Here is a 22,399-nt window from a genome sequence, read left to right as displayed (position 1 = left end):
CTCAAGAGTTGTGCAGTTTGAGGTAGACAAAGACCGCGACACCACGGATGACACGCGAATTCCACCAAACAGAATCCGCCGCCGTCACCGCCTGGTTTGGCGCAAGCATTGACTGTTGTCTGAATGTGTCCACAACAATCACAGGTATAGTCCCAAACTCCCTCTCCGAGTAAGTTCCACAGGTGTCGCGCACAATTGGGATGAAGGTGAAATATCCGCATTCGTCATGCTTGAGGTCCTTGCTGTACTTGAAAGCTCTCGCTCTGGCCCCACTTGTAATTGTAGCCACCGGTAATGCTAGAAATACTAGTAATTAGCATTGTGGCCGGCAGCATCATTAGTAGATTGAACTCGTGACTGACCCGACCGTTGTGACCGACAATTTGAAAATTTCCGTTCACTTTGAACTTCCAGTTTTGGTTGACATGCCTGGAATCTGTCAACGTGCAAGAAATTCCCATTTGTTCACATTACACGACTCATCAGCTTTGTGCGGTTTCCAGCGAGGGGTATTCTGTGTGGGTTGCGCAGGGGGATCGCTCGTTTGCGAAGTCTCCATAGCTCCGGTACACAAGGGCATAGTGGCATAGAGTTTCTCTTGCCCATAGAAGAAGGTGTTCCTCATTTCGCAGAAGCTGCCGCATTCCTATGGACCCGTCAACTGGTCCTGACAGTCAATGCTGTTGTCTTTGAGCACAAACTTCGGCGGGCACCGCACCCTGCCAGTCGCAAACATTCGCTGCGGCGTTGGCATTGGTAGTATTGGCTGCCACGGGCGAGAACACCTTGTGAGCGGACAGGACGAGGAAGGAGAGGGACAGGACCAGGACGAATTTCGCAGCCATGGCGAAGGCGTTGAAGCTCATTGTTGCAGTGTGAACGAAGAATGAACGGAGTGAGTGAATGAATGAACCAAGGAATGAAAAAAGGAACGAGGGAACAAGAAGTCGAACCAGGGAACGAGATGTGCAGACAAGAAATGAGTGGCAGAGCCTCATATTACAGCCAAGTAAAGACCAAATCAATTCACTGGCTTCGTCCTGGAGTCCGTTGCTATATACAACAGGATGAGCAGGATAGGAAGCATTGCCGGGAACCATGTCCGATAAAGATGCCCTGTATGGAAGACATACTATCACAATATGGAGGACAATACAGGTTGGCGAGCTGGCTGGAGATCGGGCAACCGCAAGAGCCTGGCGCCGCTCACCATGATGGTGGCTATAGCTTCGATAATGATGATAATGATAGATGGATCGAATGGCCTCGTTGACACTTGCCCTCCACCATCCCTTTTTCTCTTTTCCTTTTAAATTTAATGTGATTCTCCCACGACTTGGGTGTCACGATGCATCCGGGCCAGCCAGGTCTTGCTCGTGGCGATGCGGATGCGCTTGCCGAAAAACATAAAGACGAGGAGCAGGAGGTTGTTGGCCATGAGGACGCCGCAGAAGACGCCAGCGATGATAGTGACGTAGCCGCTCTCGAGGATCCAGTCAAGGATCTTGAAGCCGAAGCCGAACGAGATGGCCTGCTTGCCCAGGTTCATGGCGATGAGCATCTCGGACAGGTTGACTGTGTAGCTGTCGACCGCGTACGCGAGCGTGAAGGTGAAGTAGAAGTAGGCTGACCAATTGCACATGGCCACGCCCGCAAAGTACCCGATCCAGTGCAGGTTTTCCTGAGCGGTGTAGCCATAGACAATCAACCCCGCAGGTCCGATCAGCATGGCCGGGAGGAGCACGCCCAGGCGCATCTCGGCCTCGCGGATCCCGTTGTTCTTCTTGGTCAGATACGCCGCCAGTCGGTCCGACGTCGTCGTGAACGGAATGGCGAGGATGTACCCGATGGCATTGCCAACAGCGATCAAGCCGGAGTTGGTCTATTCAAAACCCCGTCGGTCAGCCTTGTTTCTTTCTGGTCGCGGACACGCGTGTTTTGCTTGTATAGCTTACCTGACTCCAGTTGTAAGGGGGAGCAACAATCTTGGCAGGGAAGGTGTAATTGAATGCCAAAGCCCCCAATCCAATGTAGATACCATAGGTCGAGACCACCCAGAACACAGACGGCACGGCGTAGTAGGTGAAAGATCGGCCCGCGGTCATGAAGAACGAGACGTCGCGGTCATACACGCCCCACGGCTTGAGCGTGGACACGAACGACTTCCTGAGCGGCGCAGGGCTTGCGACCTCGTGCAGATCGGCCTCGACGCCTTTCTCGGTCGGCGAAGCTTCAACAGCGGCTCCAAGGATCCTCTTCATTTCCTCGCGCTTGTACCAGGTCTCCTCGACAAAGAAGAAGGCCAGGATGAACAGAGCACAGGCAAAGGCGAACTCGACGTAAAAGAACAGCCGCCACGAGTAGCCGCCCGCAAGCATGTAGCCGGCATAGAGGGGTCCCGTGGCGCCCAAGCAGAGGCAAACGGTGTAGTAACCCAGCCTTTGACCACGCTCGTGCAGGAAGAAAATGTCATTGACAAGCTGCACGGGCAGAGCCTCGCACACTCCAGAGCCAAAGGCATGGATGATGCGGCAAGCCATCAAAGTGCCGTACGAATTGCATTGAGAACAGCCGATCAGGCCCACGGCGAACTAGTCAGTCTTAGTTAGCTGAGGAGGCTTTAGACAAAGAGTTCTGGGAGAGTGGACATACAAAGATGATGGAGATCAGCATAACAGGTCGTCGGCCAAATTTGAGATAGGCGGGAACCAGAAGTAATGAGCCAAAGCCATAGGCCAGATTAGGGTATGAGATCAGGTTTGAGGCCGTGCCGGGGGCAATCCCGAATGATTCGGCATAGATGCCAATGTAAACCGAAGGACCGAGCAACGATGAGTTCCCCAGGAAAGAATACGCTGCGCAGAGGCACAGAATCATTGTCTTCTTGAAGTTGCCCCATTGTAGCGGGTCGTTGGGGTCGTCTGCTGGCACGGGGAACAGAGCTTGTCCGTAGCCGGTATCATCGCCCTCTGAATACGAAAAGCGTCAGCATCGTGTAGATTAGCTTTTTCCGCAAAATAGCCTTCAAGCCACATGGCTAAGAGCCAGAGCTGGAGGTGGCTGAGGCGGCGTACCTTGAGCTTGCAAGTTGACGGTTCCAGGAATTGCCTCTTCGTGAGCATGGCTGGAGCAAGACACAAATAATGTCAGTAAGTGTGCCAATCAAGCCACGAGACCGTCATGGGACGATTTTGTGACTCACCTGTGCTTCAAATGGGCAGGATGGTGGCCGTGTTCGTGGTCTCCCGTCATGATGGGCAGTCTCTGTAGAAGCGCCGACACTTGGTAGAATGATGGAGAGTAATTCGGCCTTGACCACGGGAATTTCAAGGATGAAACTGGGAGAAGAACGTGGTTGAAGGAGAGGAAGCGAGGACCATGTGGCAGGGGCAGGAATCAATCGACTTGATAAATGAAGCAACAGATCTTCCCACCTGGACATCCGGCCATATTTTTTTTCTGGGGCCGGTCACACCGTTGCCTCCTTCTCCCACAGAGATGGTGCTTCGAACAAGTGCCAGTTTCCACTCGCTAGGGTCGTTCTCGTCCTCCTCCTCCGCCTCCTCTGTACCTGTTAAGCTTGTTCAGGGAGCAATCGGTGGGGCGACGAGGCGGGGTCTCCACTCCCCAACGCAAGCAGCAAAGAGCAATGGCATGGGGCTCTCATCTCAAGTTTCATTCTCGCCCCGGAAATACGCCAGTCTTGGACTTTCAGTGAGTGGTGGCCGGGCTGGGCGTCTTGACCTATACCGGCTGGTTTGGCCGTCGAGGAGCGGGCTCCCGGCAGATACTAAAGCAGGCGCTACTCGTTGGGTGACGGCACCATGACAACTCGAGTCCAGGATCTGGGAGGCACCCAGGGCACCCAGGAGGACCAAATGTGGGAAGGATTCTGGATCTGCCAACAACGTGGGTTTCCTGGATCGTCGCTGCAGGCTGCCTTTGTCGGTCTGTTGCCCATAATTGCCACCTGGTCGAACGGGGGGTTGATTTAGGCCCGTGTCCAGACCGCATTTGTTTTGAGTTTTTGTGATGCTCCGGACGATCGGGCGAGCTCCATGTGCAGTCAAGGTAGCGTCGATTTGATGGATGCTCAGCGAGAAGATCAAAAGGGGAGTTGTTCGATTTGCTCGGATGCCGAGCAACACAGAACGTCGAGGTGTCCTGCCTCTCCACGCTCTCGAATTCGCTACACAATAGGTAACAACCAGCTGGGGCTCACCGGGCTTTGCTCCTTGGGGTCTTTGGGCTCTCCGATCGTCCGATTGCCACATGTTTCTGCCACCCACGTTTGGGTGCATGAAGAATGTCCTGCGATTCAGGCTAATGCTGCATGAACATGCACCTCCATCCCATTGGTGCAGGCGCATGGGAAGCTGACGCCAGTTCAGGAAATGCTACCGATAGTTGCAGTCCTTTGACGCTGATTAGCGATGAGAGCTTCCCTTTGTCCTGCTTCCCGGCAAGCCGGCATCTCAGCATGGGCTTCAGACAGACACGAAGAACTGTGCCTTGTTGGGCATCGGTGACGAATGACACGCAATTTTTAAGAAGTCAATATTGATCCAGGATCGAGCAGAGCGATCTGTCTATTGAAAGGAGATATATCTCTTATACACACGTCCACCGGTTATATGTGCATCCCATCGCTTGGGTCGATCAGTAAAGGAGAACTCCCCGCTGTCCCTGAGGTCTATGCAGTTCAAAAAAGGTATGCAGCGCTGGTTATCCAAAGCTCCATTTGGTCCCTGAAATCACAACCGACTCTGAGTGCGCGACTCATGACTCATGTCTGTTGGCAAGTCAGCGTTGGGCGCCAAATCGAGATAGAAAAAGCCCTCACCTTTCCAAGCTTCCTCTGCCTTGGCTTCCGCATCCCAGCTCCACAGGAACTTCTGCATCTCGGGATCACCCCATTTGTCGTCGTTGGAGCCCCCTGAGGACAGCACCTTGAATTTCTGATCACGGGCTTGCTGCTCAGGGCCGTCGGGCAGATGAAGAGCAGCCCGTGTCGTCAAGCAAGACTGTTGGATGTGCTCGGCCCGCGCTTTCTGCGCCTTCTCGTACGCTAGAAGCGCGGCGGGGATTTCGTCCTTGGATGATATAGAGGATAGGACCACTCCCAGTGAGGCAGCGTCTTCCACGGCTTGCGCGGCGCCTTGAGCTACGTATGGTCTGTTGAAGATATCAGGCGTACGTTTCCTCGGGGTGACGAAAAAGAGAGAGAGGAGACTTACAACATGGGATGGCATGCATCTCCCAACAGCGCGCACGATCCTCTCACCCATCGCAGGAGAGGCATGTGCATGCACAGTTTCCACTCCAAAACATCCCCTTCGGGGACAAGGTCCAACATTTTGATCAGGTTTGGATCCCAACCTTCGTATTCCGACAGTAGATTTTTCTTGGATGTCACGGTTGTCCAGCTTTCGTCGACCCGACCCCGATCAGGGTGAGCAAGTGCCATATTGCTGGGTAGTCGTTAGCATATATTCTGGCCATCTCAAGAAAGCTCTTTCAGCAACCCAATCCTGGGCATCTCAAGAGAGACTTACTATATCTCATGATTCCGTACAGGATAGGCAATGATGTGTCTCCCTGGTCCGATCCATCGGATTGCCTTCTTCTCTTCGATGTACGGCATCAGTTCCGGGTAGTTGCTCAAGGTCTCTTTGGTGAGGACGACCCTGAAGACGGCGTCCCCGGTCGGTATAGCGACATCCTTGTCGTCACCCAGGATCTTCGCACGGACCATGGATTTGATGCCGTCGGCCGCGAGCACCACGTCGCCGTAGACCGTGGAACCGTCGTTGAGTTCCACCGCAGCCGGACTGAACTGGACGTTTTCGACCTTTGTGTTGGTCTGCAGCCTCACATTGGGTAAGGCCATGGCTTTCTCCAGCAAAGCCATCTGCAGGTCCGCGCGATGAACGACAAACTGCTCGCCGTGGGACTGGTTGATGGGGACACTGCCTAGGAGAGATCCCCCTTGCCAACGCAGGATATGGATGGCACCCAGAGCAACACCGGTTCGTCGAACTTTGGCACCTGCCCCCAGCCGATCCAGGATGCGAAGCATATTCGGTGCACACTGGATGCCGGCTCCAACCTCTTGGATGTCGGGAGCAAACTCGATAATGTGGACATCGTGGCCTCGTTTCCCAAGAGCCAATGCTGCAGCCAGACCACCAATGCCCGCTCTGGAAGCGTCCAACCCGGTCAGTGTCTTGTCTCGTATGAATAGGATTTTTCCGTTTGGAGCGGAGCCTACCCTATAATTATCACCTTTAGCGGAACGCTCGCCGGAGCATACTGCTTTTCTCTCGAAGCTTCCCCCATCCGTACTATAGTCGACTTCTGATTGTGTCTTTGTCGATCAGGAGCTCACAGATGAGGTATACACAGCGTACCGAGTACACAAACTCAACACTGCACCGAGTCCAATGGCGTGTGTCCCCCAGAAATGGTTCGCTTAGGTAGAAGAAGCAAGGACCGTCACTTTGTGGTACGAACTCTGGGTGTGAATGGTGGGAGCCCTCAGAAAGTCTTGCGTCCAAGAAAAACAATTTGGAATAAAACCAAAGCGACAGGCGAAGATCTGCAGCCTATTCAATCAAAAAATTGCACCTGCAGGTATTCACAATGCCGGCTCGATGTCGACGAGGCTTTGTACGATCAGGAGTGGCCGTGGCCAGCCGTGGCGCGCCCGCTCGTGGGGCTGTTGAGCCCACTATCCCGGCAGATATGTACCTACCTGTAGAGCTGGGCGAGCTGGGCAAGCTGGCAGAGCTGGCAGGTCTCAATCGACCCCACGGCATTGCTTCCCCTCTAGACATTGACGCCGTCGTCCCGGACTTTGGGCAGAGAGGACACATTAATGATTAGTGAAAAAATGGGAAGCTCAGTGACCGAATCGCTGCAGAAATGGCTGTTATTCGTACCAAGGCAGGCCCGGATAACCCAACCTCGAGACTTTGTACCTGCAAAAATTGATGATGGGGCTTTGAATGGTCATCTGCCGGAGGCGATGTTTGGCGTTTCCCGGCGTCCCCTGCGCCTCTTCGGCATGATTGACAGTGAAAGTCAAGAAGTCGGACGATTTAATCGTCCCCTTCATAAGATGCGTAATGAATGCATAAGTTGAGTCACTCATTCGCAGGCCGTTGAGAGTGAATGCTGCTCGAAGACCGAGTGTGGGAAGAGATGGAACCTCATCTTGATGCCTTGATGCATTCAAAATCATCACGCCGATACATAGATCGCGGTAACTGCGGTAGTTATTTTTGTGTTTCCACCATTAAGCTGGGATTGTCAATTCACAAATTAAAACTGCTATGTAGAGGTAAGGGTTCAATCCAAAAACACAGAACTCGCAACATGTTTCCCATCCGTTCGTGTCCCTCGTTTCCAATGCTGTGAGAATCCCTCAGACCAACAAATCAGAAAGGGCAAAGGGGGTGTCAAATGCCGTATGATAATACACGAGGAAACAAGGACCATAGAACCAAGAGAACCCAGGTACTTTGGAAAGCAGGAACAAACCAAGCCATGATGAATCCCGACTCGTCAACACCCCCATGCCTCCACCTCCTTCTGTCAATCCCTCAACAAAGGAGGGCCAAAACCAAGCCATCGCCCATGAGAAGAATAGAGAAAAAGATGATGAAACCCCCTTAGAAAAAAGTCCACTGGACCTCGCAATTCCACCCTTTCAAATGCATCCCACTCCCCGTTCCATGCGCTTCACTGTGCACCCTCCCAACATGAATTGCTCAGCAGTCCAGACCCCAAGAACATTTCTCTTACGCCTGCCTCGCTATGCAACACCCCTCCGATGCAACTCATGACTCAAACCCCCAAGAACAAGATATCTGACTGTATCTGCCATTGTCCTGTGCTGTCCTGTGATCCAGGTGGCGACCGAAGAACTGAGTGTACAACTCTCAGAAGTAGAGTCGGATCCCGTCCAACTGATGATGCGTGGTAGAAGGGCGAAAACCACCCCGTCGATTATCAATCTCAAAGCTTTCTTTGTCAACTTTCCTTTTCCGCCCTCAAAGTGTTTTGAACCTCAAATCCATTGGGGTTAAAGTCCTACTGAAACCCTTGGCTCCATTGTCCACTGCCCTGGCCTTGGCTCTGAGGGCCAGGCCATCCTTGTCCATGTTGCGGGTTAGGTTGCATAAACTGGTTTTGTCCGCTCATGGGGTAAATGCCTCTCTGACCCATACCGAGAGCCCCATATCCTGCAGCGGCATTGATTGCCTGCAGTCCTGCTCCAGGTCCATAAAGCTGCTGTCCTCCAATTCCACCAGAACTCCCTTGATGGTGGAGCAATGGCATCTGTGGTGGCTGCATCTGTTGCGGATGAGGAGACGGACTAGCATGTGCGCCGCCGGGTAAAGGCGAAGGAATTTGCCCCTGTGCTAAGCTAGGCGAGAACTGAGGCGTAGTCATGCGATGAACAGCTGGCGACTGGTGAGGCTGCGGTGGAGGAGCTCCCCAGCTTTGTTGCTGTTGCTGTTGCTGTTGCTGCGACTGCGGCTGCGGCTGCTGCGGCTGCTGCTGTTGTGCGCTGAGAGCATGAGGAAATCCGGCGCCCCCAAAAGGCAATGGTTGTTGTTGAGAGCCGGGTTGCGAGATGGAGAGACTCGAAGACGATCTTTGATAACCTGGGTGTTGAGGGGTGTACTGAGATGATTCGCGCGAAAAAGGCTGCTGTAGATTTGGTTGGCGGACGGGTGACTGAATAGGAGGCTGCTGGTGTGGAAAAGAGGGAGGATTCATCGACGGGGGTAAAGATTGAGAAGGATGCGACATTGAATTGGGCTGAGTAGATGGGACGTCGCTCGTGTTGAATCGGGGAGACGAGAACGGATGAGTCGTCGTTGCAACTTCAGCTTCTGCAGGAGGGGGTGTTGACACAGGCGGCTCATGTGGTCGACGCCAGTAGTCTTCGACAAGCCCACGCCTGTATCGATTTTGTTGATTGATGGTCTTGCTGTATTCAGCGGCATGACTGGCTTGGCTGGCCAATTCCACGTCAGAACTTGATCTAGTGAGGTCTTGATATGGGGGGCCTGTTATGTCGTGCCTTGGTCGCACAATATCTTTGTACCTCGACTCGTAAGCAGGATCGAAGGAAGCCAGTTGCGCCATGGTTGATGCAATCCCGGAATGAAGAGCTGGCGGCTGCACAGCTCCGTAGCCTGGGCCATTGCTGTAGACGATGTCGCCGTAGGCCGCCGCGACGTTAGCGCGAGCGTTCAACTGGTCCTGGGCTGCCGCTTCTCTGGCTCTTGCGGCTCCAGGCCGCTTCTCGCCGGCAGCATCCTGTTCGGTGAATCCTTGCTTGATAGCTTTGGCTTCCCAGTAATCGTCTCGAACTCTTCGACCGTCTTTAATGACACGACTGCCGAATTGACGAAACATCGAGCGCGCCGTTACCACAGCAATCTGGCGCGACCGGTAGGAATAAGGTAGGATCTCGCGGTTAACAAGTTCTTCCTTCTCCTTGACGCTGGCAATGATCTTGAAGAGAGACCGGTTCTTGTTGAAGAGAAGATAGGAATCCCGGTATTGAAGTTGGCGCGCGCATTCGGTTGCCAACATAAACAGCTTTTGCCCTCTCCCAGGAAGGGTAAATGTCCTGATCTTGTATTCCCGTCCACCTTGGAGGTAGCCCAGTTGGTCTACCTTTTTCTCGCCCGCCTCGTCGTACTCCCGCGGCATGTATTCATCTCCTTCGGGTTGCAGCACATCGCTCGTATGGTCCCTCACCGTCGGCAGCGCCTTTATGGTCGATTTAGGAAGGGTCCGTGGCGGTGATGCTTGCACCGGCGTGGAGACTGGTAGCTGTGGGCCTCCTTGATTTCTGGGCGTTTGGTTCAGCTCTGGTGAGGTTTGGCTGGAGGGTGTTGGGAGAGCGTCGAGGTTGGCAGTAAAGTCTGCAGACGTTCGGGGTGTTTTCGATGGTCGACCACGTTTGCGCGGGCCTGGTGGTTGGGTTGTCAGAACATCCCAACGCGTCGGGAAGCTGCACCTTGACTTACCATCGTCGTCGCCTGGATGATATTCGCCATATTGTTCGGGAGATCTGCTTCGTTTGATGCCGCGCGGGCCTGATTCAGCTGATGACGGTATCAATCCACCTGTTTACAAATAGGCGGTTAGCGAGGACACGCGACAGAGAATTTAGATGGGAGAGGAATTGAATTGGGTCTGCGATGCGCCGCATGCATTCATGGGTCACGCCCCTGAGCGACGCATGTCTGGTGTTGTTCCCAGTGGTCAGGTTGGGAAAACCAATCGAAAAAGGCATACCACTAGCGTTCAAAGCTGCAGGATCGATGGTTCCTGCACCATCGCTCATGTCGCCGATACCATTCAGAGCATGTATAGGCTGACGAGTAGGTGGATAAATGGACATTTCAGCGCCGCGGCGATGAAATGGTGGTGGTGGTGGAGGAGATGGTGGTGGTGATGATGCGCAGGCTCTGCACCCGCATCAGCACGCCAGGAGCTGCCAGGCAGCACAGAGCTGGGTGACCCAGACTTTCAAGGGTTAGGGAGGGTGCCTGCGTCTGATCAGTGCCTCCGCTCCTTGCCTCTTCAACAATGTGCGACAACAGGAATATTGAAGTGCAACGAGGATGGCGACGGCGACGGACAGAGGAGACAGGCGCGGGAAGCAAGGCGTGCACAGGTGCAGAGCACGGTTGCAGGCGTGCAGCAAAAGTAAAGTTAGCGAGGATGACGAGGGTTATGCTGGAACCAGAGGCTGCGGCGGGAGGTAGATTGGTGGAGGTGGACGGCAAAGGATGCAGCTCGAACTGGGGGGAGTCTTTAGTCTGGCAGTAGTGGCTCTCTGTGCCAAAAAAGAGGCGCTGCTGGTCGGCGGGTTACGCCAGTCGGTCGGCCAGTGGTGAGTTTTTTTTGATCTGTGAGCTGCGTAGCGGCGTGTCGTAAGGTGCGGAAGTACAAGAGAAGAACGGGAGATGGCGCTCGGAGCCTGCAGATGCAAGGTCAAGAAATGGCTTGTTCCCTCTTTTTTCTTTCCTGTCGCCTCCTAGCACCGACCTCTCGCTGACTGGTTCTTCGGTTCCCTCTTGTGTCTAGGCAAGGCCAGTCAGTCAAGATTTGGTGGTGCCCCCGCCCAAAATGGTCAGTGTGTCTGTCAAATGACGAACTTTTTGCCGAGGAGATTCGAGTTTGGCGGCTTAGGGGACGCGCAGTCCAATTATTTAGTGGTGGCGATAAACCCAGTGATGACACGGTAGAGTCAGGTTGGGTGAACCGAGCCCCCTGCGGAGCGATTGGAAGGGAAGGCTGATGACGGTTGGATGGAGATGAAATCTGGGGAATGTGCGATCAGACTGAGAAATGGATGATGATGGAGGATAAAAATGGAAATGGACGAGAAGGCGGATTGCGAGATGACGGCTTGATTTGATGATTGCTGATGGTAATTAAGTTGTGGTTCTAACCTCTGGGACGATGCGGGTTTGGAAAAGGGAAGCCGGATCACTGATTGATTGAGTCTTGCCTGTATGTAGGAACGGGCACTTTGGGGGATGACCGATTAGACGTTTACTCGCGGCGGCGAAAGCGAACGCCAGGGCCTCACCAGCTTGAGCCAGGCAGGAATTGGTGCAAAGAGTGTCTTAAGCTTAAGGCGGGCGTCCCAGGCAAAGAGGTTTAGGGTATCTCGGTATCCTTGACTCATTGGCAGGCCAAGTGGATCTCGCAACTGAACCAACTCGATACACTTTTTGGGGGTTGGTGTTTTTGAGGTATTTCCGCAGAACTGCCGGGCAGCTAGGCGCTCGGCGATTAGGCTGTGAGCCGAAGAGCAGAAGCGAGCAGGAGTAACTGGAGAGGATGAGGCGGACCGTCTCTGGATGATTTGAGTATTGTTTTCGATGGCAAGTGGGCTGAAATGCACTGGACAAGATTGGATAGGCAGGCGTAGAGCCTCGCAGCAAAGAGGTGCGGGAGATGTGCGGCCAGACAACGCGCCAGAGGGCGAAAGAGGTGGGAAGGACGAAGCAAACGCAACGAGGGAGGGCGGCGGGGGTGAGCGAGGGTGTGTGTGTGAGTGGGAAGCAAGTAAGCCAATACTACAGCGGCGCCAGTGAGGGACAAGAGAGAACACGAGGTCTGGATCGGTGGTCGAGTAGACGGGGAACTGGTGGGGATTAGAGTCTGTCACGAAGGCGTCAGAGGCACAAGATGATGGTCTCCTTTGTATCAATCAAATGTACCGCGTATCCTCGTAACAATGCACCGGATGCTTGATACTTTCTGGTTCTACCTCTGGTTTCTTGGGCTACCCAAAGTGCGGGCGTGGGCGTGCATGGGTGCGCGTGCGCGCGGGTGGCATATGCACCAGATGCTTTCATGCAGCAGCGCCGACGGCAGCATGCGATTGATGCAGCAACAGAGCGAGATACGGTTTAGACGGCACATGCGACCAGGGTTGCTTTAACTAAACTAGAACTTTGGGAGGGGGAGGGAGTTTAGAATAGTAGTCCAAGGGAGAAAGATGCCGGCCAGTGGATATGATGGAAGCAGGGAACAGGGGTTCTTCCGTTGCGTTGATATACGACGTCAACTTCTGCAGACTTGGTAGTCGCTTTCCCTTCGTGCTGGGCAACGAAGATAAACCTTCCATGCAGCTGTCGCTACCGTACTTTGATGGCTGAGGATGGGACAATACTCGGGCATTTCCTTTTACCCACCTAAGGTGTAGGTACCTCAGCACCAGTATACTTGAAGGGGATAAAGAGGCACGCCGTGCTGGTTCCCAGAACTGGTGTGCTTGTGGGCACCGCAACTGACTCGGGTGCTGCAGCAGCCAGCAGCCACAGCACCGGTACGAAAGCATCCGGCGAGGACCCGGGGTCCACCGATTTAGGCAGTCAGGTGGGCGCTGTGGGCGCTGTGGGCGCTGTGGGCGCTGTGGGCGCTGCGGCCGCCATGGGGCGCTATGACCTCTGGAGTCTGACGGGCTCTTGCGAGGTCTTGGGCTTGGAGAGGCACCAGAGGGCATGACTTTAATGACTCTCTTGACTCTTCTAGGCTCCCATTATTGGGTGTCTTTCATCATCTCTTTGATGCTCCTCAAAACTTAATCGCCATTCAATCCACCCAGGCTTGTCGCCCGAACGAGCCAACTGGCAGCATAACCCGAGCTAGATCCAGTCTTTTTTTTCCCGCTCATGCTCTCATCGCATCATAGCCTGCCGTAGCATCCCGCCATTCAGCTTGAGACGGCCTGTTCTCTTTGCGGCATCTCAGGTCATCTGCCCCTCCCAAAACCACCTTCACACCCCTGTCTCGTGGCGGAAATGTCTATCCATGGCTCCCTTTTCCTTCGGTCACGGCGACCAACTAGCCTCCATGGCTGCCGTCCACTCATGATACGGCCCCGGGCAAAGCTTGCGAAGCTCTGAGCCATTGCTAGGCTATCCCTTCCCTCTGGGTAGCCTCGATTCCCAAAGCGCTCAAAGCTTCAGCACTCTCACTCGAGATTTCTTGATTTCTGGCGACAATCCAGTCGGCGAGTGACCTTCAAACCATCTGTCAGCTGATACCATTGGCCAATCACCCCAAGATTCCCATGACCATCCTCGAACCACTCAGCTCATCGACTTCGCATCCACTCCCCTGTCTGCAACTCCACACGCCCCTCCTCTTTGTGCAACGCCTCCACGCGAACTTCCTGGCCAGGCCGGCTTCTCATCCAAGCCACTGAACGCAACAAACGTCCTTGAGGGACTCTGGCGTACCAGGTACTGTGTATTCGGTACGAGTAAGCCCACAAGCGGATGGTCCACGGAAGCAGTTCTCATTCAGGAACTCGTCCTGCTGCCATCTTGACTGGTCAATACCCCTCGGCCCAGGATACTTTGCTCAAGGTCTGATGCTTTAACTCTTCCTTTTGGACAGTTAAGAGTATACTCATATTACTGTTGACCCGAGAAACACCGGCGCTCCGAGAAGAGAGGCATCTCCGCCGTACTTGTGCTTACTCGGGCCTTTTTTTCATCACGCGTTCTCAAGACTCCGAGCGCGAAGTTGACTTCAGCCGTGGAGTCTCTCCGATTCAACTTGTCATTACCGTCGTTTTCGCAGACAATGATCTTCTCGTAGATGATTAAATGACCTACTCTGTTGCCTCTTCCTGGCGAATCATGCGCTCCGAGGCTGCCTTCACCGAGACAACCGTGAAATTTGTCATGGCTCACTTCTAAGGCGACTGCCATGGTGCCTCGAAGCTCAGCTGGACTCTGACAGGATCCTCAAAGCGCCTAGTGGCCCGAGCGTCGTGACGTTCTCCTCGAACTCGACCGGACTCCAGCTCTGTCTAGCCATTGGGCCTTTCGAACTTGGCCTTACATACATCTGACAAGGGCGCACCTGGGGCCATCCGTAAATGTGACTCGATTGTAGAAGTATCGCTTTCCAAATGAGGCTAACAAGGAGGTCATGCAAGGAAAGTTACCGACCTCATTCTGCAAATCTCGACATAAGTCTGGAGCATGCAAACTTCCCAACTTTGACCTTTGTTGGTGGCAAAATGAACTGATAGCAGGAGTATACCTAGCGGAGACGGCTGAGATTCTTGACATGACACGGCCGGGCTTTCCATCGCAAGTCGAACTTCTTACTTGATTCTCTTACCTCAATGCTAGTGCTTGTATGTAATCGAAAATTAGAGTTTAACAGGAATAGCCAGGCAAAGCCTTTTTTGCGCATCTCTGAGATAATCTTGGAGACCTTTTCGTGGTCCTTGCGACAGTAGCGGTCGTTATAGCCAAAACTTTCTGGAAGGGCGGTGTGAGCATCAGGATGAGATGAGGAGGAAGCTCACCACTTGCCCGCCCTGGGGTGCTTCGGATACTCTGTTTTTGTGAGTAGGGAGCATTGCTCCCCTTCGAGTGCGGTATAGAAAACATGAGCTCCACGGCTGGACTGAATGAGTACAGTCTCCGGAGGCCCCTCGAGTATCTCAGAGGACTTTCGGACAAGCCTCATAGCTGAATGAGTTCTTGCGGTAATGGAAACGGATACTATGGATGGCCAAGGGTTCTCAAGCCCAGCCCCTGGCAGAGAGTCTTCTGACTGTCGTCGATTGGGTTTGGGTACTCTGGTTTGACCTCAGAAACACCACAACGGGGTGGTTGTGGCTCATACCTAGCATCAGTACCTCGTAGGTCTGTGATGCTCCCTTTAGCGATTGGTGTCCAGATGGGCAACTGGATCTGGCCGCGCCACCTGCAGTCGCTGATCTGGCAAGCTTAGTGGCCTCGGAATCGCCCAAGATCAACGGTGTCTGGGGGACGCTCTTCGGCCCGCCCCAGGCTTGCACATGCGTGTGGTGTTGATCGTGGTGGTGTCTTCAGCAGCTACTCGTACAACAAGCGAGTCCGATCGGCGCTGTCCGTGTGTCTTTACCATAATGCCTGACCCTGGTTTGCATGACCCGGAGCCTGGAGTAACGCAACTGGCAAAAACACCATCCAGCCATGTGAATGGCTTAGACCGGTTCCAATTCTTGTTTTTAGCTGCACTCCCACTATTTCTGAGGCATCCATACCGTGACGCCTGCACAGTCGCACAGTCGAGCTGGGGTGTCTTCTCGTCGTAGTCTGAGACCAGGCTCATCACAACCATGACACCTGGACCTGATGTTGAGATTGAACGTCAGGACGGGGTTCGCCGAGGCCCCAGGAGCTAGACTGCGCCATGCTGGATCTTTGGTGTGACCTTTTCGACACCCTCCCCATCAAGGGTGGGAGGAATGGGCCTCATCGGTGTGAGTGACGCCGCGGAAGAGACGATGCGAGCCGCACTTGCAGCGGCCACCTTGCTGCTAGTCCTTTTGATTGACGTGCATTTTGGTCCATGCAAGATCGGTCCCTCATAACGCTGTGTGCCCGTGTGCTGTCCAACGTGTTGCTGGCGAGCAGATTTCTCTGTCAACCTCATCCATCCTGTTGCCCACGCCCTGAATATCTGCCTCTGTATCACTTGCCAACCTCGCCTCTTGTCCCTGTGCTTCACACCCTGGGTCTGATCCAATGTTCATAGACAATGTGCAATATTTCTGTCTTGACGCCGATTGGCTCAAGCGCTGGCCGATCCCAGCTTTGAGGTTCGTGGCACCGAGGGTAAACAAGGATCACTCGCTCGTCGCAGGTCAAGGAGGACGAAGATGTGAGAGAACAAGGGGGCAGTGGTCATCCACAGTACACGAGTCTGTGACCCTGGCTCTTGCGGTCTGTTTCATGTGTTCAATCAAACTCTTGTTATTGAATATTGTTTCAGTGATTGGCACTTTCTGGTCACCGAGAAATTGACATAGGCAGCTTAACAGGAAAACTCTATGTTATGAGGACAGAGGAACAAGTCATGCCAGGGAAAGCGTAGCCTGCCTTCTTCAGCCCTTGGTGATTATCAATCTCCGAAGTTTCCAATTTCACTTCGAATTGGTCTTGTCACCTTCTGCAGCTATTCATTCTTGACAAGGACTAGCTGCTGGGTTTCGACCACCCGAATGATTGCCTTTCCATCGGACTCTGTACATATTTTTGGGTTTTCAAAGGGGTTTTCTGTTCAAGTGTGCACACGTGGGTATCTCAGCTCTTCTTCGCAGCTCAATGACAAATTCCATCTGTGGCTGGGTTCACCTCGGTTGAGACTCGTGTCATCTTGCTCTCGTGTATGACAAAGTCACATAGTCTCATGTTTCATCAATGCCAATTCACACCGCCAATTGCTCTTGTGTTGATACAATTCGTCCAATCACCCTCCCAACGCCGTTCATGAAACTCAGTACCTCGATTGGTACAAGTAGGCCTTCGAAAACGGTCAATCCGCATGACCTTGGGGCTGGAGCAATCGCGCGGACAAAACTCCATCCATGGATCTGTTGTCTTCTGGGTCGAACATGGCAAGTCCAAAGTGCGCTGCGAGGTCCGCCGTGAATCCCACGGCTGAAATCCATTCAACAAGAGCAGTGTCTTCAGTGTTGCAAGCAACAATTGAGTCTGAATGAGGGTCGACCATGATTTTGGGCTCTAATTGTCGCATGTTTAGCAGCATTTGGATTGTCTGCGCAAACCCCTCGCCCATTTTTGCATAGTATGCTGGTTTTTGGTCCAGGGGCCACTTCACCTCCTGACTGCGGGAATCCCAACGTCGGAACAACCAGCACACGCGCTCCACAGAGTTGAGCAAGATGAATGCAATCAAGAATGTTTCGAAACTGTTGCTCTTGAGGCGAGACAAGACTCGCTGTTCGAAGTGGTTCATGACACTTTTGCACACGGTGATGGCACGCCTCTCGATCGCCGCTCGAAACTGTAGACTCAACACGCGATAAGAGATGGGCATCGTCGTCTCATTGATCAAAGCTCGTCCATCGTCAAACCCGGTGTCTGTCGCGAAGTGAGCCTCCATTTTATCATCGATGAGAATTGACGTTGCCGTCCATAATTCGATGACATCTGAGACAAGATTATCATGCTTGTTAATAGCCCCGCTGCCTTGTTGCTGTTGCTTGATGGCTTGGGCAATCTGGAGACTTGCTCGCATGACAGGAGATGATTCTTGATCCACGAATTTTTGACAGGTTGCCTGAAGATATCGTTCGACCTTCGGTAGTAGATTGTCCGCTTCAAGATCCGCAACGACAATAACTTCATTGCCTGAGGGTTGTTGATTACCATCGCTGACGGGAGCCCGCTTTGTGTTCTTTTGTTGAAGACCCTTTAGTACGAGCTTCTGATCCATGAAGTGGGCACAGTCGATCCTCCCCGAAAAAGGCGTAAAAGAGACTTGAGTCTTCAACGTGTTGACTTCGTGATAGGCAATGACCCAATGTAGCCCAAGAAAGTAGAGTGGAAAGGCTTCGCTAAGTTTGGTACGTACACACGAATTTTTCCATAGGCGAGGACTTTCAACAGCAGCACAGGTCTGGCACGGTGTCTCCTGAGAGCATGTCTTCTTAAGCATGCGGCATCGCATACACGCGCCGACCTTTCGAAGCTCGCGCACTTCCTTGCGGCGGTCGGGAGCAAACCTGCCACGGACCTTAGGCTTCGGCGCTTGTGAGTGCGCACCTGCATGGTCAGAGAGCTGAGCTGGTTGGCTATTCGGATTCATTGCAATCGGTCTGAGATGTCGGCCCATAGACTCCACATTCTGTGAGGGTAAACCGTCTATTGCCCTTGAAGAAATAGACGCCAGATCTGGTGCATGCATAGGCTGCGCCGGAGTGGACATGGTCAGTGGCTCCATTGGCTGCGTTCCAAGCATTGCTGGCCAGGGATATGACTGTCGACCCTGGGAAGGAAACCCGTGATCATGAAGGTCCCCAAGAAGGGCGGAAGAGACATCATCTGACATATCCATATCGGTGTCCATAATAGAGCCATTGGCGATTGTCGCATTGGCGGTAGCCGCAATTGTTGAGAGATCCTGCGGATGGGTGCTGACAAGTGGTAGCCCAACCAGACCACCTTGGGGAGCTGGAGGTAGACTACCTACGTATTGGTAGAGTGACGGAAGGCTTTCGGGCGTACTGGTGTGGAAGGCTAAGGGGAGTAGATTAGTGTCCGCCTTACTAGAAGATCAACGGAGCGGAACGAAGGTAGACAAACCGTTGCCTTGAACTTCCGTACCATCATCATGCAAGAGAGGGTGAGTAAAGGCGCCTGCCTGAAGCTGAGGATCAAGTGCTGCGTCCTCCTGTTGCCGAGAAATTCGGTTGCGGAGTCCATTCGGATCTTGAGAGGCGGTACCGATGTTACCTCGTGCGTTACTATCGACGCGACGAGAAGCCTCAGCAAGAACATTCAAGCCGTCAAAATTCTGTCTGTTCTGACCAAAGGGCAACGTGACATTGTTATCGTTCTTGTCTTGTTCCGCTGCTCTTTCGTTGTTCTCTGTCGCCTTAGGGTCAAAGGTCGGGTCGATGTAAGGGTGGACATCTGGGACGGAGATATCGTGAAGACGCAAGATGATCTTGGTACGCTCCGCGTGAGATAGAGCTGGACACTTTTTGGTCAAATGAGTGACCATAGCCTCGCTGCGGCCTCGAGCAAAGTGCTCTCCACATCGTCGGCAGTTCTGTTCATAACGGTTTGAGGAATCACCGATCTTGGCACCGCGTACAAAGAACTCCGCCATCAGCGGGTTAGGACGCCGTCCCATGATTAGCGATTCTGCCGATCCTTGGCTGAGAACAGGTCAGCACGTCTCCGCTTGTATCATGTCGCGGGGCATCAACTTGAAGATCGACTTACGAGATTGGTCGATGGATGAGTGTCTCCGCCGGCGGGCAGAAAGCGGGCGACGGGGTTGGACGAACAGTTGACACTGATGTCGCGCAGAAGTTAGGGAGACAAAAGCGGTATCTGACGATTTCAGACCCAGCCCACGGCCTCCTTGAGGGCGTGAACTGGGACTCGTTAAGAATTTGGGATACGACGATTATCGACGCCGCGATGAAGCTGTTCAGTGTCTCGCCATGTTTACAAGGCTATGAAAGAAGGGCCAAAAGTGTTGGCAGAATTTTGCGACCCTTAAGGCGGTGTTGCAAAAACTAGGGCGGTGAGGCATAGTGGGCATTGAGTCCCGACGTCTATTGGCTGTCGGCTACTCCCGCGCCAAGCTCAAAGCTTGTGCATCTTCCGATTTCCGAAGCCACGGACTTTCAAAGTTGATCACGATGGTGAGTCGGTGACGAGTCAAAAATGTCTCCTCCTTGTTTCTCTCCATTCATGACAACAGAACTTTACACACCGAGGACAGTATGCGGAGACGCATCTATGATGGGACACGAAAGTGCCATGATTACTTGCTCTCTGACGTTGTACCTAGGTACCTTTCACACGTTCCGTTCCTCAGGTGGCCGGTACGGGACACCGAGAATCTCAAAAATCCGCCTTTCATCATGTCCCTCGAGCAACGTCCCATCATTGATTCGTCTCCGCCCATGTCCCCTCATGACATCTTTGAACAATCCACGCTGATTCAATCTCATCTGCTTTTGGCCTGCCAGATATCTGATGCTCCGATTGAACAGGTCGTTCCCCGTGAAGTAGATTAATGCCGCTCCAAGCTCCGTCCAGGGCACGAAGAGGAAGTCGATCCGGCGCCAGACATTGCTGCCCGGCAAGGCGGATGCTCCATGCCACTTCGACGAATCATCGCTCGAATGGTGGCCCGCAGCAAGTGCCACTTTCAAGAACCCTTGGGCCATCAACTTAGGAATAACTGTATCCAGCATCAGGGTGCGGATGTGGCTAATACCAGCCTCGGGCATCTGTAGTATCTGTTAGCCTCACCTGTGTTTACGACGTCCTCTCCCGAAGCACAAAATCCTGTGGAAAAAGGAACCTTACGAAAATGATGCAGTCAATGTCCCCTGAATCTTTGCTGCCTCGTCTGTATGACCCTCCGATGATCAACTGAAAATTGGGATCTGCAGCTTTGAGTGCTTTCTCCACGACGGCGGCGTGCTGCTCGACCTCGGTACGAGGGATCCTCTGCTGGAAATCCTCATAGTGCTCGATGCCCACTCGCTGACTCACAGTCAACTCAGCTTTCTGATAGACATCTTCTAGGGATCGGTAACCCTTTGCAATCCACATCTTCGCGGTTGTCTCGCCAGCCCCGTACACTCCCATGAAGAGCTTGATAATCTGATTTCGTGGGTCATTCTGAGCATACTCCAGCCGTCTGTATTTTCCGGTAGAGACGATCTCTTCGATCTGCGCCCCAATGCTCTCGCCGATACCGACCGCACGAGCTTGATGACTTGTTCGAATCATCTGAGATTGCTTTCGAAGTTTTCCTATGGCTTGCCGAAAAGCCTTGGTTCGCCATTGATCCCCTGTTTGGTCATAGGATGTTGCCATTTCTTGGAGCTTCTCCATGGTTTCAGCATTCAGATTCTCGTTGTGGGTTCTCCCGTCATGCCTTTCCATACACAGAAAACCGGCGGTCTTCCCTGGGGGCTTTCCGTTGTTGCGAGCTTGGTCCAGCATGGATCGAGACTCAGGCTTATCATCATCCCCGGAGTCCTCATCGGAGGCAAGGTGCAACTGCGGGCCGGCGCCATTTTGAACATCCTTTATGGCACTATCAAGTGCGTCCTCCTCAATTTTCTCTGCAGCTTTCGGCTGCAGGTCTTTGGTCTTGGACCTAGGCTCCCCCTGAGGTTGGATGGTGCTCTCCATTATATTGGCAATTGGGAACGATCTATCCACATTTGAGACGTGAGTGGTCGCTCCATTGTTCATGGTAGGTAGAGTGCTACTGCGGCTTGTCTCCGTCACGTTGTCTGGGCCTGCTACCTGGAAGCGATTCCAATGCGTCTCGAGAAGAAACCCAGATCTCCAGGATTCGAAAAGCCACTTCTGGCGTAGAAGAACCGGACCCTTCTAAGGATATTGTCAGCATTGTAACCTCGAAATGAGGGGGTCACAAACCGGTATCTGCCTGGAAGGCAACGATTTGGCTACACTGATCATATCGAGGTCGTCTTGAGTGACGATGATATGCGTGACCCCTTCCCAGAACTCGTGTGCCCACTGAGCGCCATATTGGATAGCTTGGTGGATGCGAATGCGAGTTCCAGAGTCATCGTCATTGTTGGGGACGAAAACTGTATGATATATCAGCCAGTTGAAGGGTGCCCATTGACGCTTGAACATACAGAAAACAAGACCTTTGAAGATCTGTTCATCACCTGGGATGCTCTTCATCTTGACCCGCTTCGGCAGGGGTTTCAATCTGGGGAAGCCTGATCCATTCATTCGTGCCGCTACGTTTGAAAGGTCTGTCACGTTTCTTTTTACCTGGGAAGGTTTCTTCTTCTTCGAGGGGTTCGGTGCAGGGGAGGATGCCCCAGGAGGAAGAGATTGCAGTCTTGAATTTTGCTCCAGCCCAGGAATGGTTTGAGATAACTTCCTCTTCCGTCGGTGTCTGTCCGAGTCAATCATCTTCGGGGTTGGATCGGTCTGGTGTAATTTGAGACTGCGCATGGAGAAAGATCGCTGGGGGTTTCGCTCTGGCAAGTTCGGTCCTGTTTTGCTTTCTCCATCGTCAAGACTGTCGAGACGATACAAGTCTTTGAAGAATCGATCCTTTTCTTTCTTCTCCTCCGAGGACAACATCTTTGGAATATGTTGACGGTGGCATATATTGGTCTTTCGTGGACGTAGGATATATTTATATACATGACCGCATGCGGCACCGGCGCCGAAAGTGACAAGAACATCATTTCACAATTGAGGGTGCGACAGCGAACACACTGGTGAATAAAGGCGGGGTGAAGTGGGACGAGCCGTTTTCCCTTTGTTCCTGTACCCATTCGACCCATTCA

General features: G+C 53.0%; 6 protein-coding genes across 6 annotated transcripts; all 6 read right to left on the bottom strand.

Moving 5' to 3' along the window:
* Position 1: 1 nt before the first annotated feature.
* On the bottom strand, positions 2 to 866 carry Z520_08753 (uncharacterized protein; the record flags this gene model as incomplete). Its single annotated transcript, XM_016779249.1, has 3 exons — positions 2 to 297; positions 475 to 646; positions 702 to 866. 3 exons carry the CDS (start codon positions 864 to 866, stop codon positions 2 to 4), a joined length of 633 nt encoding a protein of 210 aa, XP_016629756.1.
* Positions 867 to 1,315: 449 nt separating this feature from the next.
* Positions 1,316 to 3,252, bottom strand: Z520_08752 (uncharacterized protein; the record flags this gene model as incomplete). Its single annotated transcript, XM_016779248.1, has 5 exons — positions 1,316 to 1,882; positions 1,956 to 2,591; positions 2,653 to 2,969; positions 3,075 to 3,124; positions 3,203 to 3,252. The coding sequence occupies 5 exons, from the start codon at positions 3,250 to 3,252 to the stop codon at positions 1,316 to 1,318; spliced, it is 1,620 nt and encodes a 539-aa protein (XP_016629755.1).
* A 1,502-nt stretch (positions 3,253 to 4,754) lies between these two features.
* Z520_08751 (uncharacterized protein) lies at positions 4,755 to 6,339 on the bottom strand (the record flags this gene model as incomplete). Its single annotated transcript, XM_016779247.1, has 5 exons — positions 4,755 to 4,792; positions 4,844 to 5,175; positions 5,238 to 5,471; positions 5,556 to 6,200; positions 6,272 to 6,339. 5 exons carry the CDS (start codon positions 6,337 to 6,339, stop codon positions 4,755 to 4,757), a joined length of 1,317 nt encoding a protein of 438 aa, XP_016629754.1.
* Positions 6,340 to 8,094: 1,755 nt separating this feature from the next.
* On the bottom strand, positions 8,095 to 10,429 carry Z520_08750 (uncharacterized protein; the record flags this gene model as incomplete). The annotated part of the gene is made up of 3 exons (XM_016779246.1): positions 8,095 to 9,995; positions 10,053 to 10,151; positions 10,324 to 10,429. The coding sequence occupies 3 exons, from the start codon at positions 10,427 to 10,429 to the stop codon at positions 8,095 to 8,097; spliced, it is 2,106 nt and encodes a 701-aa protein (XP_016629753.1).
* A 6,446-nt stretch (positions 10,430 to 16,875) lies between these two features.
* On the bottom strand, positions 16,876 to 19,221 carry Z520_08749 (uncharacterized protein; the record flags this gene model as incomplete). The annotated part of the gene is made up of 2 exons (XM_016779245.1): positions 16,876 to 18,602; positions 18,669 to 19,221. 2 exons carry the CDS (start codon positions 19,219 to 19,221, stop codon positions 16,876 to 16,878), a joined length of 2,280 nt encoding a protein of 759 aa, XP_016629752.1.
* A 676-nt stretch (positions 19,222 to 19,897) lies between these two features.
* On the bottom strand, positions 19,898 to 22,190 carry Z520_08748 (uncharacterized protein; the record flags this gene model as incomplete). The annotated part of the gene is made up of 4 exons (XM_016779244.1): positions 19,898 to 20,335; positions 20,415 to 21,455; positions 21,504 to 21,679; positions 21,731 to 22,190. 4 exons carry the CDS (start codon positions 22,188 to 22,190, stop codon positions 19,898 to 19,900), a joined length of 2,115 nt encoding a protein of 704 aa, XP_016629751.1.
* Between the last annotated feature and the right edge of the window lie 209 nt (positions 22,191 to 22,399).

The sequence above is a fragment of the Fonsecaea multimorphosa genome (assembly GCF_000836435.1).
Source record: "Fonsecaea multimorphosa CBS 102226 unplaced genomic scaffold supercont1.20, whole genome shotgun sequence".
Lineage (NCBI taxonomy): Eukaryota > Fungi > Ascomycota > Eurotiomycetes > Chaetothyriales > Herpotrichiellaceae > Fonsecaea > Fonsecaea multimorphosa.
This window is presented reverse-complemented; position numbering and strand designations above follow the sequence as displayed.